This window comes from Notolepis coatsorum (genome assembly GCF_963971535.1).
Source record: "Notolepis coatsorum genome assembly, chromosome: 1".
Lineage (NCBI taxonomy): Eukaryota > Metazoa > Chordata > Actinopteri > Aulopiformes > Paralepididae > Notolepis > Notolepis coatsorum.
In genome coordinates, this window is record NC_140165.1 from 238,981,324 (window position 1) to 238,995,187 (window position 13,864).

The 13,864-nt window shown below is 43.2% G+C and overlaps 1 protein-coding gene across 1 annotated transcript in view; it reads left to right on the forward strand.

Annotated features, from left to right (window-relative positions):
* The first annotated feature begins 6,626 nt into the window (after positions 1-6,626).
* The window catches only part of gmps (guanine monophosphate synthase), a 48,047-nt gene continuing 40,809 nt past the window's right edge, over positions 6,627-13,864 (forward strand). Inside the window, exons 1-3 of the mRNA XM_084330890.1 lie at positions 6,627-6,874; positions 11,383-11,555; positions 13,612-13,726. Coding sequence (XP_084187016.1) covers positions 6,848-6,874; positions 11,383-11,555; positions 13,612-13,726 — 315 coding nt within the window. The 5' untranslated portion in view covers positions 6,627-6,847. The remainder of the gene's footprint in view (positions 6,875-11,382; positions 11,556-13,611; positions 13,727-13,864) is intronic.

A 13,864-nucleotide genomic window follows, 5' to 3' on the forward strand; every position in this document is an offset into this window, starting at 1 on the left:
CTTGGTCGCGTAGTGTATCTTGTAGACCAGGCCCATTGCAAGTTGCTGTACTCTGTCGTCTACTCTAAGCCATCCTAGGTTGTCAAAGTGGGCAGGGGTGAGGTGGGTTCTAGGAGTCAGGTCAAGCAGTAGTCTGACTAGCTTGTTTTGAGATGTTTGTAATTTGTTTTTTAGTGCCTTTGAGGTGCTTTGGTACCATGAGGTGCAAGCATAGTCGTAGTACCCTTGAATGAGTGCTCCTGCTAGAGTCTTCAGGGTATTCTTGTTTACCAGAGAGGAGATCCGGTACAAGAATCGCGTTCGTTGGTTGACTTTTTTTATTACATTGGATGCCATTTTGTCACAGGAAAGATTAGCCTCTAGGATGGAACCCAGGTAGGTAATTTCATCTTTCCTTGTGATAATATTGTCACCCACTGTAACCGAGAAGCCGTCGGTCTTGCTGAGTTTGTTATTTGAACCGAAGAGAATGGACTCTGTTTTGCCCATGTGTAATGATAGTTTGTTGTCGGCGAGCCATATGCAGATTTTGCCTAGTTCCGAGCTGAGGGCTTTTTCAACCTGTAACTTGTTCTTGTCAGAGACCAGCAGGGCTGAGTCGTCCGCAAACAGGAACAAGTTGCAGTCACAAGCTGACGACATGTAATTTGCATAAATTAGGAACAGTAGCGGTCCTAGTATGCTTCCTTGTGGAACACCACAGCTCACTGTGAGGGGGGGGGGATAGGGTACCGTTTACTTCCACCATCTGTTCCCTCCCCTCCAGGTAGGATTGTATCCAGCTCACTGATAAACTATCAAAACCAATTGCTTTTAGCTTGTCAATCAGAATGGTGTGATTGACAGTGTCGAAGGCCTTTTGTAGGTCCAGCATGACCATGCCGCAGTATTTGCCCGCGTCCACCTCTTGTTTGATGTGGTCGTTCAAGTAGAGAAGGCATGTGTCAGTGGAGTGGGATGTTCTGAAGCCAGATTGGAATTCGTAGATTAGATTTTTTTCCACGAGGTACTTTTCGATCTGTTCGTATACAATTTTTTCCATGACTTTCGAGATGGATGTAAGGATAGAAACAGGGCGGTAGTTGCCCGGGTCTAATTTGCTGCCCTTTTTGTGATGAAGACAGTAAGCGCATTTCCCATAATGTTGGCGTGTTCCTTTAAGCTTGCAAAATAGATCTTCTCCTTTTACTCCACTCCATGTCAAAGGATATACTTTGTACTTTTTACTCCACTATATTTATCTGAACCCATCAGTTACTAGTTACTTTGAAGAAAAATATTTTGCATAGAAAACATGGCAGAAATTGATTTAAATTTGAAGTGTGCCAACTTCAAGAGGATGTAATCAGAGCAGCATAACTGGACCACATACCACTTTAACATGACCTTTAGAGGTCAATGGGTCAAGGGTTGAACGCTCCCAAGCTCTGGAATACACAAACATCTTGTAGAATGCATGTTTACATGCAACCCTTCAGCACATTCAATATCAAATACTTCTCTACTTTCACTTAAGTCAAATTTTGAACGGAGGACTTACTTTTACCAGAGTACTATTCTATCTCATCTGCTCTCATCTGCACCTTGATTACACTGCCTACTTGCTCATATGTGTACATTCATAGTTAATTATTATTGTTTACACTGCCCCATGCTGCTATGATGCTTGAATTTCCCGAAGGGGGTCAATAAAGGAATATCTTATCTTATCTGGGTATTTCTACTTTTACTTAAGTAAAATGAATGAATGAATGAAAACTTTATTTAACAGATTGCAGAATTGGTACAATACAGTACGGCTCAATACACACAATTGTTAAGGGGATGCAGACCAGAGAAAGATGTTTGTCTTGTTTACATCAGGGTCCCCCATTTTCAATTCATAGTGAATTGAAATGGTGTACTTCTCCCACCGCTGTGTGTGGTCTGTTTCAGAGGCCTTGCAAAGAAATGATTTGGAAACACTGTTACACAACGTGCATCAGCAGTATTTCTCAGCCATTCCTTGTGCTATTTCAGGTGCCAGCAACAACAGTAGGCCTACATGGCAACGCTTCTCCCTCTAGTGGTATAAATGGTTACTACACTACATGACAGTCACGCAGAGCAGTGACTTTCTGATTTCTGGACCCCCTCTATGGCCTATACAGAGGGAGTACTTGGGTAGGATCAGTGGTCAGGTAACCAGGATAATACTGGTTATATATACTGCTGATTGAATGGTAAATGGCTGCATTTATATAGCACTTTTATCCAAAGCGCTTTACAATTACAATTTGTTCCTCACATTTTACCCATTCACTCACACATTCACACACCGAGGGCAGAGGCAACCATGCAAGGTGCCAACCTGCTCATCGGGAGCAATTAGGGGTTAAGTGTCTTGCTCAAGGACACAGAGAAACGCTGCTTGGGAATCGAACCAGGAACCTCCAGATTACCAGACGACTGCTCTACCTCCCTGTCGCCCGAACAATATGGAGCTGAAGGTCTTTGGTTTATGGCGTTTTCCTATTTCTGTCACAATAGCCATGGACAAAATATGTTAAAAAGACCTTATGCACCATAACTTATTCAAGTTTTATGTGATCAAGGATGGTCGGAAGGTATGTAGGGGGCAAAGCAATAATTTATCATAACAACCCCCCCACCCCCTCAGTGCAGTATGTAGGACAGGGCAGTACTGTCTGTATGGGTTTTTGTGTGTGTATATGTGTGTGTGTATGTATGTAAGTGTGCGGGAGAGAGAGAGAGAGAGAAAGAGAAAGAGAGTATCTGAGTTCAAGAGTTTGTGAATCTGCCTAGCCTGCCTGCAGAATAAGCTTGAAAAATGAATAGGCCTCAGCCTGCTGAATCAAAATAGTATTCAAATTGAGAGTGAATTTGACAGCAACTACGTCAAGAGGAAAATGACTCAAAGTGTAACAAAACAAAGTGGTCGCACAGTACAGTCACCCTTTCAAACTCGACAACATAAACATTCTAAATTGGCACAAGTGTATTTCCTGGTGCAGTGTTCGCTAGTACAATAGCTGACAGTAAATAAGCCTGGGCCCAAGCTGTTCCCCTAGCAACGCAGTTCCATTGATAAAGGTCTATAGCCGGTGGTCCGGTCTTCAGATTCCTCAGCCCCGGGATGAAAACAACAATGTACAGTAGAGGGCCGTTTCTGGCGAAGGAGCCCATTGCGGGGAGCAGGGAGCTTCTCCAAATTTGAATTTGATGTAACGAATGACTGCACGCTCCACTCTCCTGCTGCTAAGTGGCACGTACTAGAACTAGTTATAAGATGGCATGTGACTACCATCACACACACACACACGCACGTGAGTTAGCATGTGACTACATTAGGGCAGTATGTCACAAGCTACGCAAAAGTTACAAATGAGGGTGATTGCAATGTATTATGGTATGTGTGTGTGGGGTTCCATATGATGATACTCAATGATATATAGCCTAATCTGTATCAAAGTCAAAGTCAGCTTTATTGTCACTTCTCGTAATGTGCAAGACATACAGAGAAATTAAATTGTGTTTCCCCCTTCCCACGGTGTATATACAAAAATATCTAATATAAACATAAAGTAACATATGGGACACGATGTAGGCCTACACACAATATACAGGACTATATACAATATAAACAGTAGCTAAAAAAAAATTGCTACTTTATAAATATGTACATGCGCATGATGTTCACTATTACTCTGTCCATGTGTTGGTACGTTTGTGTTTACCAAACAACACACACATCAGATCAAGACTGCCGTGCTGCTGCAACACACACACACACACACACACACACACACACACCACAGAGCCACGCAAGGTGACAACATGCTCATCAGGAGCAGTTAGGGGTCAAGTGTCTTGCTCAAGGACACTTCGACACCCTGCCGGGAGGAGTCAGAATGACCGGACGACGGCTCTATCCTCTGAGCCACTGTCGATTCCACTGGGATGGAAGAGAATAATAAAGTCACATACTTTTTATGTACAGAGGGAAAAAACACATAAAGAAACAGGAAGGATTTTTGATTAAAGATAAATATTTGCAAAGAACCAACTTACTCCACATGAAACGGAATTGTCCAATCTTGGGCTGTTACATCTCACTTTGCTGTGAGATTACTCCTCGTCTTCTTGGGGATTACATAACGGCGTGGCATATATACTTCTGAACCCCTCACGATTTCACCCAATGAGAGAGCGTGCCGTAACCGTGCAGGCATTTGAATCAAGGCCACTTCAGGGATTCACTGATGCCATACTGGTATCAGATAGCAGGGCCAACACCAGGCCAACACAGGCTGGGCAATGAGGAGAATCTCCCCAATTGTTAAACCCAATACCAACAGTAATGACATGGCATATTTGTATTCTATTTAGTGCTTATACTTGACCACATTGTGCACAATTGTACAGCCCTGGCCTATTTTATTTAATAATTCTATTCTATTCTATTGTACTTCTCTTTGAATTTAGCTTACATTCCATTTTATTCTACAAATCAAATTCCTTGTATGTGTAAACTACTTGGCAATAAAGACCTTTCTGATTCTGAATGTCTGATTCTGATCAAATCAGAAATCCAACCAAAGCCACTCTGTGTTGTCGACACAGAATATGGTAGATATTTATAATGGTGAAAACGGATAAAGTCTCTGTAGACTACTGTTCTGTGAAGTTAACGGAGTGGATCGGTACTTGGCATCAGGCGATACTTCAAGTGTGGCGCTCCTATGGCATCTGCAGTGGACGTGGTATTAGTGCATCATCCTTAAACTGCATACAAAAGACAGGAAATGAAACTGTGACGCAGTGTGAGAGTTTGTGAACAGTGTGATTCCATGAAGTAGTCGTACAAGCAACATGTGTGTGTATTTGTGTGTCTGTCTGAACGAGAGGAGGGGAGTCAGTCAGCACAAACCTGGACCCATAATTGGGACACGACACCCGTTGGATGGATTATTTCCCCTCCATGTTCCAATAGCTCCAGTTACAGTTGACCCGAAATTACCTCCCATGTCGACACTGGTAAGACAGAGAGAGAGTGAGAGAAAGAACCACCAGCCCAGAGTAAGGTTCTGAGTTAGACCCACACTGAGAACATGTGTGTTAAAGTACAGATCAAATCAAATCAAATCAAATTTATTTGTAAGGCCAGACAACACACGTTAATGTCCCCATGGGCCGGACACGTCTTCTTTAAACAAGTCAAGAAGAAACATCACAATAAATCAAGAACAAAACAAAAACACCCTAAAGTCCAAAAAAAATATTATAAATGCAACACTCCCAGACATACCCCACGCGAAGGTAAGGAAAAACTCACTAAAACCTAGCAATAAGAAAAAATGCACCACAGGCAATGTGGAGGAGAGAAACCTTAGAAGGGCCATTCAAGGGGGGATCTCCCTTCTTAGGTGTCGGTGATAGTAGTTGCAATAAAACAGGCAAGACAGTTGGTAAAGCATGCACTCACAAGCGTAATGAAACACAGATAAGTGCATGCAATAGCAACTGAACATTTTGAAAGATTAAAAATAGAGCTGATGGCGGATCTATTTGAGGCAAGGGGGCGGCGCAGGGAGGGTTGCATCCTCCCGGTCATCATCATGGGACATCCAACACTCCGGTCATCACTCCGAGACAGCCACTCACAGAGAGACTGCATGGTCTTTGCTCAGGGCATCAGTTCCTATAAAATAAAAAAGTGTCACATTTTGGTTAAATTACATATTCAATGTGTCTTTTTATGGCACCTTGTTCTGCCAGGAAGTAGACTGCAGCGACACAGTACAACTGTACAAGCAAAACTGTACATTGGAATATTGACAAAACCATACTTGGTCATTTACTGTACATTGGAGGGGTTGGGTTAGGACATTTACAGGGGCCAGTTTCGAATTGCAGTCACCCGTAGGTGTTCTTTGATAGTGGTTTTGAAAGTGGGTAGTGATTCACATTCCTTTACAGCTTTGGGTAGGGCATTCCACATTGATGTGGCATAATTGCGAAACGTGTTTAGTCCCTTGTTTGAGCCGAATCTGGGTTTAACATGATTTGTGGAGCTCCCTCTGGTGTTGTGATCATGGTATTCACTGACCTTTGGGAAGTATTTTGACATGTACATGGGTACCTTGGTCGTGTAGTGTATCTTGTAGACCAGGCCCAGGACCAGGCATGTTCACAAATACTGACTGAACTGTCCCCGCGACACAGCAAGAACATAATGTGAATTGTTAGAATAGTAGGCATTCCCCTTTAACTCTGAGGCGTGAAAATAAGGAACGTTTTCCATTTGGACCAATTTGTTGATAAAAAAAATAAATAAAAGAGGTTTCCAAATCCTGTTAAAATGTTACTAAAAAATAAGGGAACCACTTGGGAAATAAGGAGGAATTGGAAGTTAACTTAAGTGAACATATTCCATACTCATCCTGATCCCAGAGTTAAAGTTAAAAAAAAATGGTTCTTGTAAAAAAAAATACTCTGATACGTTTAGTTAATTTCAAAGACGCTGACAGCCCCCAACTCTGGGGACTGGGGCTTTATACATACAAAAAAACCTTTCGCTCCTCCCATGAAACCAAAATACATAGGCAAGAATTATGTTCCCACGCAAATGTTAGTATCCAAGCTGCAGGACAGACAGTGACAGAAGCAGTCCAGTCCACTTGTCTAGGACGGACAGCCGAGAGAGACCGACACCAACAACAGTCTACATTTGCGACAGTAGTAGGCGCACTGACCCCCGCCAGCTCACTCTCTCCGAGCTGCGCATGAGACCAGGGACGCCGAGGCGAAGCAGGGGAGAGCTCATTCCACAACACCACAGTCATCCATGGCTCTGTGCAACGGAGATAGCAAGGTCAGTGGCGAACCGCGGTCCCGTAACGTACCCGACGACTCGTCGCGGGAGTGGGGGGCGACATATATACCCCGCCGTTCTATCGCTGTGTGTGCGGCGGGCCGTGTTGTGGTGTTTTTACTCGGGTGATTACTTGATGCTATGGGTGCTGCTGTGGTCCCTGGTTGATTACGGCCTGTGTGTGAATCGGGGAAAGTTGCAAAGCAACACCGCCGGTGATGAGTGCTTCCCCCGCCCCGCATGCCTGTTGCAACGTCCCCCGTAGACCGTGTTGCGCGCAGCGGCTAGACGAGATGGACCGTACCGGGGGGGGGGTTCGGGCGAGCGTTGGAGGGTTTCGAATAGATGCACCGACCTCTCGTATCGCTTCTCCCCGGTACGGCTGCTGCTGGGTCTGGGGACTCGCCGCCTCCGAGCACCGCGTGGACCGGATTCTAGCATGGCTACTGTTAGCCAGCAGCTACCGCTAGTGCTGCTAACCACCACACAGCTAACCACAGAGCTAGCCAGCTAGGCACGTACACAGGCGGGCGGTTTGTTAGCTAGCTAGCACACCGGAAGCATATACGACAGTACACATCTTACTAAACTTTTGGACCGCACTTATTATATATTGTTCGTCTTCCCAGTAGAAATGTGTACTCCGCTTCTTAAAGCGAGCTAATTTGAGCCTTCTCCTCGTATGTTTTAGTGGTGACTGTGTAAAAAGGCTGTCGGGGACACCCCTGGCTAACGTTATTAAAGGTGGGAAATTACGCTTATTTGCCATCTACCCCGGAGTTAGACGAGAAGATGCATACCTTTTTCTTCTCCGTGCATGCAGTAGTAGGAGTAGGAAGACGTTGGGAACTAGGCTACTGGAGGAACCTACTTCCAGTGACTGACGCTAAGCTAGGCTAACGGTGCGCGTCTTCCTACTCCTACTGCATGCACAGAGAAGAAAAATGGTATGTGTCTTATTGTCTAACTCCAGGGTAGATGGCAAATAAGCTAATTTCCCAAAATGTTGGAGTTTTCCTTTAACGTGGCGAGCCTCGTCGGACCGTCGTGGTGCTACATCAGTGGATTCATGACAACAGCCGCTGATTGATTGATTGATAACTTTATTAACATATTGCAGAATGGGTACAGTACAGCTCAATACATACAATTGTTAAGGGGATGCAGACCAGAGAAAGACTTTCGTCTTGTTTACATCAGGGTCCCCCATTTTCAATTAATCATAACATGCATGACATACAGCAGACCGTACTGCTACTCAACGATGAAGTGATTGCAATAGACCACCGCAACACTTCCGGTATTTTCAGCTCATAGGGAGGGGGGGGGGGGGGTGAATGAATGTTGATTAGAGCCTTGACGTAAGTGGTTGTAGCTATATGGCTAGCTACAACCATTTACGTCAAGGCTCTAATCAACATTCATTAATTTGGTGCCCCCACAAGCTCCATGTAACGCCATATGAAAAATCCTACCTAGGTTTATTTATGCTCTACTTCGTTCAGAGCAGTCAACGAAGGCGATGGCCAAGCCTGCTGATGTTTTTCACCTACTACCGAAAGGGTTTTCTTGTGTGTTTTTTTTCACAAACCACGTGGGGGGCATGATGTTCAGGGTTTACATAACTGCCCAGTTTTTAATATGTATTTTCTGTCACCAATTAACTGACAAGTTGTGATTTGTGTATTACATTTTCATTTCGACTTTGAATTTCTATCATTCATATCACACACACACATTTAAAGGAGCTAGACACTCTGAGAAAGAAATTAGATATGTAATGTTTACTACACTTGAAAAGTTACATTTATAAGCATGTGAACCCATATACCTTTTTGCCCTGGGACCAGCTAGGATGTCTCTTTTAACAACTCTATGTGACCTATGTCTGTGGGCCTCATGTGATTCTAGTGGGGGACTGAATGGGTGTAGTATGTTTCACAGACTTTGCTTCTTTCGATGCTGAAGCTCACATGTCTATAATTGTATTAGGCCTCATTTGAATCACGTTCCCCATAGTTGGGTGAGAGGTTGGGGTAAAGATACAGGTATTTGGCTAATGTTTCCAAATACTAAAAAAACCATTACCAAGAGCTATCTATGTGTAACATGTCAGAAATCAAAGCAAAACCACTTAATTAATATTATATACAAATTATTTTTGTTCAATGAACCCAAAATAATATGTCTATACGGTCTAGTAAAAGTAATGGATAGGTTTGGTACTTTGCATGAGATTAGCAGTGTTACGATTCATCGACTGAACTGATAAATTACAAACTATTATTAGGGATGCACGATATATCGGTACCACTGACCGTATCAGTATTGGACGATGATAGTGATTTTTCATCTGTATTGTTGACTGATGATGAGCAAAACTAGGCAGATATATGTTGGCTGGTGATAGTGATTTTGTTATTGATTGTATCAGTCTGATGAGCAAAACTGGGCCGATATGAACAACAATGATGATTATTTCTGTCTAGCTACTGTTGTGTGTGTTTCTTTTTGGCACACAAAGTTGTTTGGGTTTGGGCTAAGATTGTTTTAGTATGTTCAAAAATAACATGTTAATATCGGTTATTGGTATGGACCAAAAATCAGTGCATCCCTAAAAATCCTTTATAAAAATTACATTTCACTACTGGTAAATGTTCCAAAGTGTTTGGTCTGATTCAAGATTCAAGAGGTTTATTCATCACATATACACAAGACATATAGTGAATTAAAGGTGGCTGTGCCCGCTTCGATTGTGCAAAAAATACAAATAAATAATAATAGAATAAAATAGAATAGTAATAAAATAGACATGATACAAATACTAAGATAAAATACAAAAGGCAATGAGTCCTATGTACACTTCTATACAATATACAGTTCTACCCTATGTCACTATGCTATCCTAACTACTATACAAAAACATCCAGCTATGTTTTTCTTTCCTTTTTAAAGTGACCTCTTCTCGTGTGATTTAAGTGACCTGTGGTGTGTGTGTGTTCATGTGTGCTTGTGTGGGGAGAGATCAGTGTTCAATGTTCTGATGGCCTGGGCCCGGGGGAAGAAGCTGAGCCTCTGTTCTTGCTGCGTGTATGCGCAGGCGCTTGCCTGACCGCAGCAGCTTGAACAGGCTATTGTTGGGGTGGTGAGGGTCCTTCATTATTCTGCAGGCTCTGGATTTGCACCTCCTATTACAAATACAAAAGAGGAAGTCAAGTGTTCCTTTATTAATCCCCTTGGGGAAATTCATGGAAGAATAATTTCATTCAGAAGCACAGAGATTGTTTATATATTAATAATAAAAAAATTAATAAAAAGTGCACGCTTCAGCTCGAGTGCATTCATGGGAAAAATAAAATGCAAGAAAACAGTAAATGTTCAATCAATGATCAGACTGTTTTCTTTGGTGATGATGACTTTTAGATGACAGCACAGGTGAATCAATAAAATAATCGTTTGATGAATCAGTAACTTAAAGAATCATCAGTTTGCGATTGGTACTTTGCCTCATATATATACCTACAGTTTGATATTCTGACGGTGTATCTGCGGCAGTTAAACAGTGGTGTCCCCGCTGTGGCAGGATCCCTAGCGAACATCCATCCCCAGGCTGGAGGGACAGACAGGCACAGCGGGGGTCCTGCCGGAGTCTGCTCTCAGCTGCTGTCACGCCAGGCACCTTGCCGTACCAACGCACGTCAGTGACGCTGTGTTTCCTAGCATTTTAGTCTGTACTTTGCAGAGACGTACCAATTACAGACGTGAGAGTGCGTATGTGTGACTTGAGTGTTTTGAAGAAGATAACATAAGCACCTGAATCTGTCAACCCTGACATTTTCTCCTGAATACTGTGTTTGTGTGTGTGCGTATGTGTTAGGCTGGCAGGCCATGTTAGTCGGTGTCACTGGTGTTACTTGGTGTTCAGGCATCTACCGAGTACATTACTTGCCCACCACCTCCACTGGTGTATGCTTTCTTTTAAAATATAGAAATAACATGTAGTCCTTAATCTTTGGTTAAGTTTTTATATTGGGCACTAAATAAGGCTGCAGCTACATTGAACCCGTCCATGAACAGATAGAAAATGTATGGAAGGTAGTAATGTTTTATTTTAAAATTAGTTACTTGAGGCCGACTGCGTCTGTCCAGCAAATGGATACTCATCATTGCAGATGAATTAAGGACGGACACAGACGGACAGACCCAGCGGATCAATGTCACCGCGTAACGCTCAAAGTTAGCACTCTAGTACGGATATCGGGTGTCCATTTTGTAAAATGTCTGGTGTCGTCGCCAGTAATACCGGCGATGTCGTGAGTTTATTAATCATGGGCAATTTCTCATCACCGCGGCAACCCTAGTATTGTCTATGTGGACGATTCTCTTTAAGAGGGGGCTTTTTCTGCTAATTACTAGAACTTTTCCAGTTTAGTGTGCTGAACGCGCAAAAAATCACACTGGTTGCTATGGCAGTGACGTATTGAATCTTGATGTGTGTGTGTCCACAGCTGGACATCACCAGTGCCGAGCAGAATGGGTCAGGCGAGGGTGCGGTGGTGATCCTGGATGCAGGCGCCCAGTACGGTAAGGTGATCGACAGACGGGTGCGAGAGATGTTTGTCCGGTCCGAGATCATGCCCCTGGAGACGCCTGCGTTCGCCATCAGAGAGCAGGGCTTCAGGTGAGAGCGATGAACCATTCATCTCTTCTTTTATTCTTTCTTTCTTTCTTTCTTTCTTTCTTTCTTTCTTTCTTTGCACAAATATAGGAACAAGTTCGATACGGTAAGACAACAGTAAATAATGACTCATGTGCAAAGTCGAAACGAAACAAGATGGGCTTATAGAGGCTCAGTGTGTCAGTTGAACACAGTGGATATTGTCATAATAGACAGATTAATTGGGATGCGACTTGTTTCGTTTACATCCAGTTTAAATTTTTTTTTTTTTTTTTTTACAAATACATTTATATATATATAAGGTTCCTTAAACATTTAAAGATTCTTCTTTACCTGCTTTCCTCCATTATTTCCTCTTATCACTGTTCCAAGTTGTCTTAAATGCAGCACACTGGCACTGCCTAATCTAACAGTGCCTGGATAGGCTAAACAATAAAGCCACACCTGGCTGCCAAGTATGAGACCTGGAATGTTGTGGTCATAATGTAGAATGTTGTCCATCCCATCATGCAGGAGAATAAACTGGTTATTACTAGGGTTTGGTACCGAACTCAGCACTTTTAATGGTACAGACCGAATTACATCAGCACTACAGAGTAAAGAAAGGTACCTTGGCTTGCATGGTCTCCTCCGCCGTCGGTATGTGAATGTGAGGCATAAGTTGTAAAGCGCTTTGGATAAAAGCTGCTATATAAAATTCAGTCCATACATTTCTTTTATTTTTTTAAATGGTTCCTTGTGTCTTTTACGCTCTAAGCTTGAACTTGTGAACCCCCTACTTAGAAATTCTGTCCACCCCCATAAAGACGACACTTGACACGCCTGTCATATTTGAATGTACTGAAGACGCTGTGGGCGCTAATGAAGCCTGCATGCGCACAGCGACCCACTTCAGGCCGCGTCCATGTTCCCATTGTCGCCGGACTTCAAAAAGATCAATTTATGAACCCACAATCCTGTTCTTCACTTCAGGACGGATGTCTTTTTACATTCGAGGGACTGAGGGAGAGACAGGCTTTTATCCAGACAGTATTTTTCCATTACATTTTGTGAAAAAGCATTGCCTTATCCACTTTATACACACACACACACACACACCCCTCCTGTGGCGTCTTTGAAGCCAGGAGGTTGTGTATTTTTCATGTGGCCATTTTATCTTGCCAGTAAGACAGAATTTTCTTTGGTCCTTACACACACACACACACACACACATGTGAAACAGACAGATAGACACACATGCTTACACACACGCATAATACACACGCACACACATGTGTGTGTGAAACAGACAGATAGACACACGCATGCTTACACACATGCATAATACACACGCACGCCGCACACATGTGTGTGAAACAGACAGATAGACACACATGCTTACACACATGCATAATACACGCGCGCACACATGTGTGTGTGAAACAGACAGATAGACACGCATGCTTACACACACGCATAATACACACGCACACACATGTGTGTGAAACAGACAGATTGACACACATGCTTACACACATGCATAATACACACGCGTGCCGCACACATGTGTGTGAAACAGACTGATAGACACGCATGCTTACACACACATAATACACACGCACACATGTAATATCAAGCTAGTGAAATATTCCATGGAGAAGGGCTGGGGGTCTATAGAGGTTCCTGGGGATCTGTTCCTTTTTCAGAGGTCTTAAAGGAACACGCCAACATTTTGGTAAATACTATAGATAGATAGATACCAGTTTCCTCTCTGTGCGTTCAGTAGAAAGCTATCTGGCTGCATGTTAGCCTAGCTTAGCACAATGAATGGAAGCGGACATGACCGGTTAGCCTAGGCACACCTCTCCCAAAGGCTAACCGGTCATGTCCGCTTCCATTCATTGTGCTAAGCTAGGCTAACATGCAGCCAGATAGCTTTCTACTGAAGGCACAGAGAGGAAACTGGTATCTATGTTCCTGTCTCTCTCTGAAGAAGACGATAAGCTAATTTACCAAAATGTTGGCGTGTTCCTTTAACTCTCTCTCTCTCTCTCTCTCTCTCTCTCTCTCTCTCTCTCAGGGCGATCATCATCTCAGGCGGCCCTGCCTCTGTCTATGCAGAGGACGCCCCCTGGTTCGACCCTGCCATATTCACCATTGGCAAGCCGGTCCTCGGAATCTGCTATGGCATGCAGGTACGCACACACACACACACACAAACAAATATTTGAATTCCAACCCTTTTTTTGTTAAAAGAAGACCATTAACACATTCCCTGCCACCACTTTGATCATCTTATACCATTCTCTGCCAGTACTGTAAGTCTATGGAGA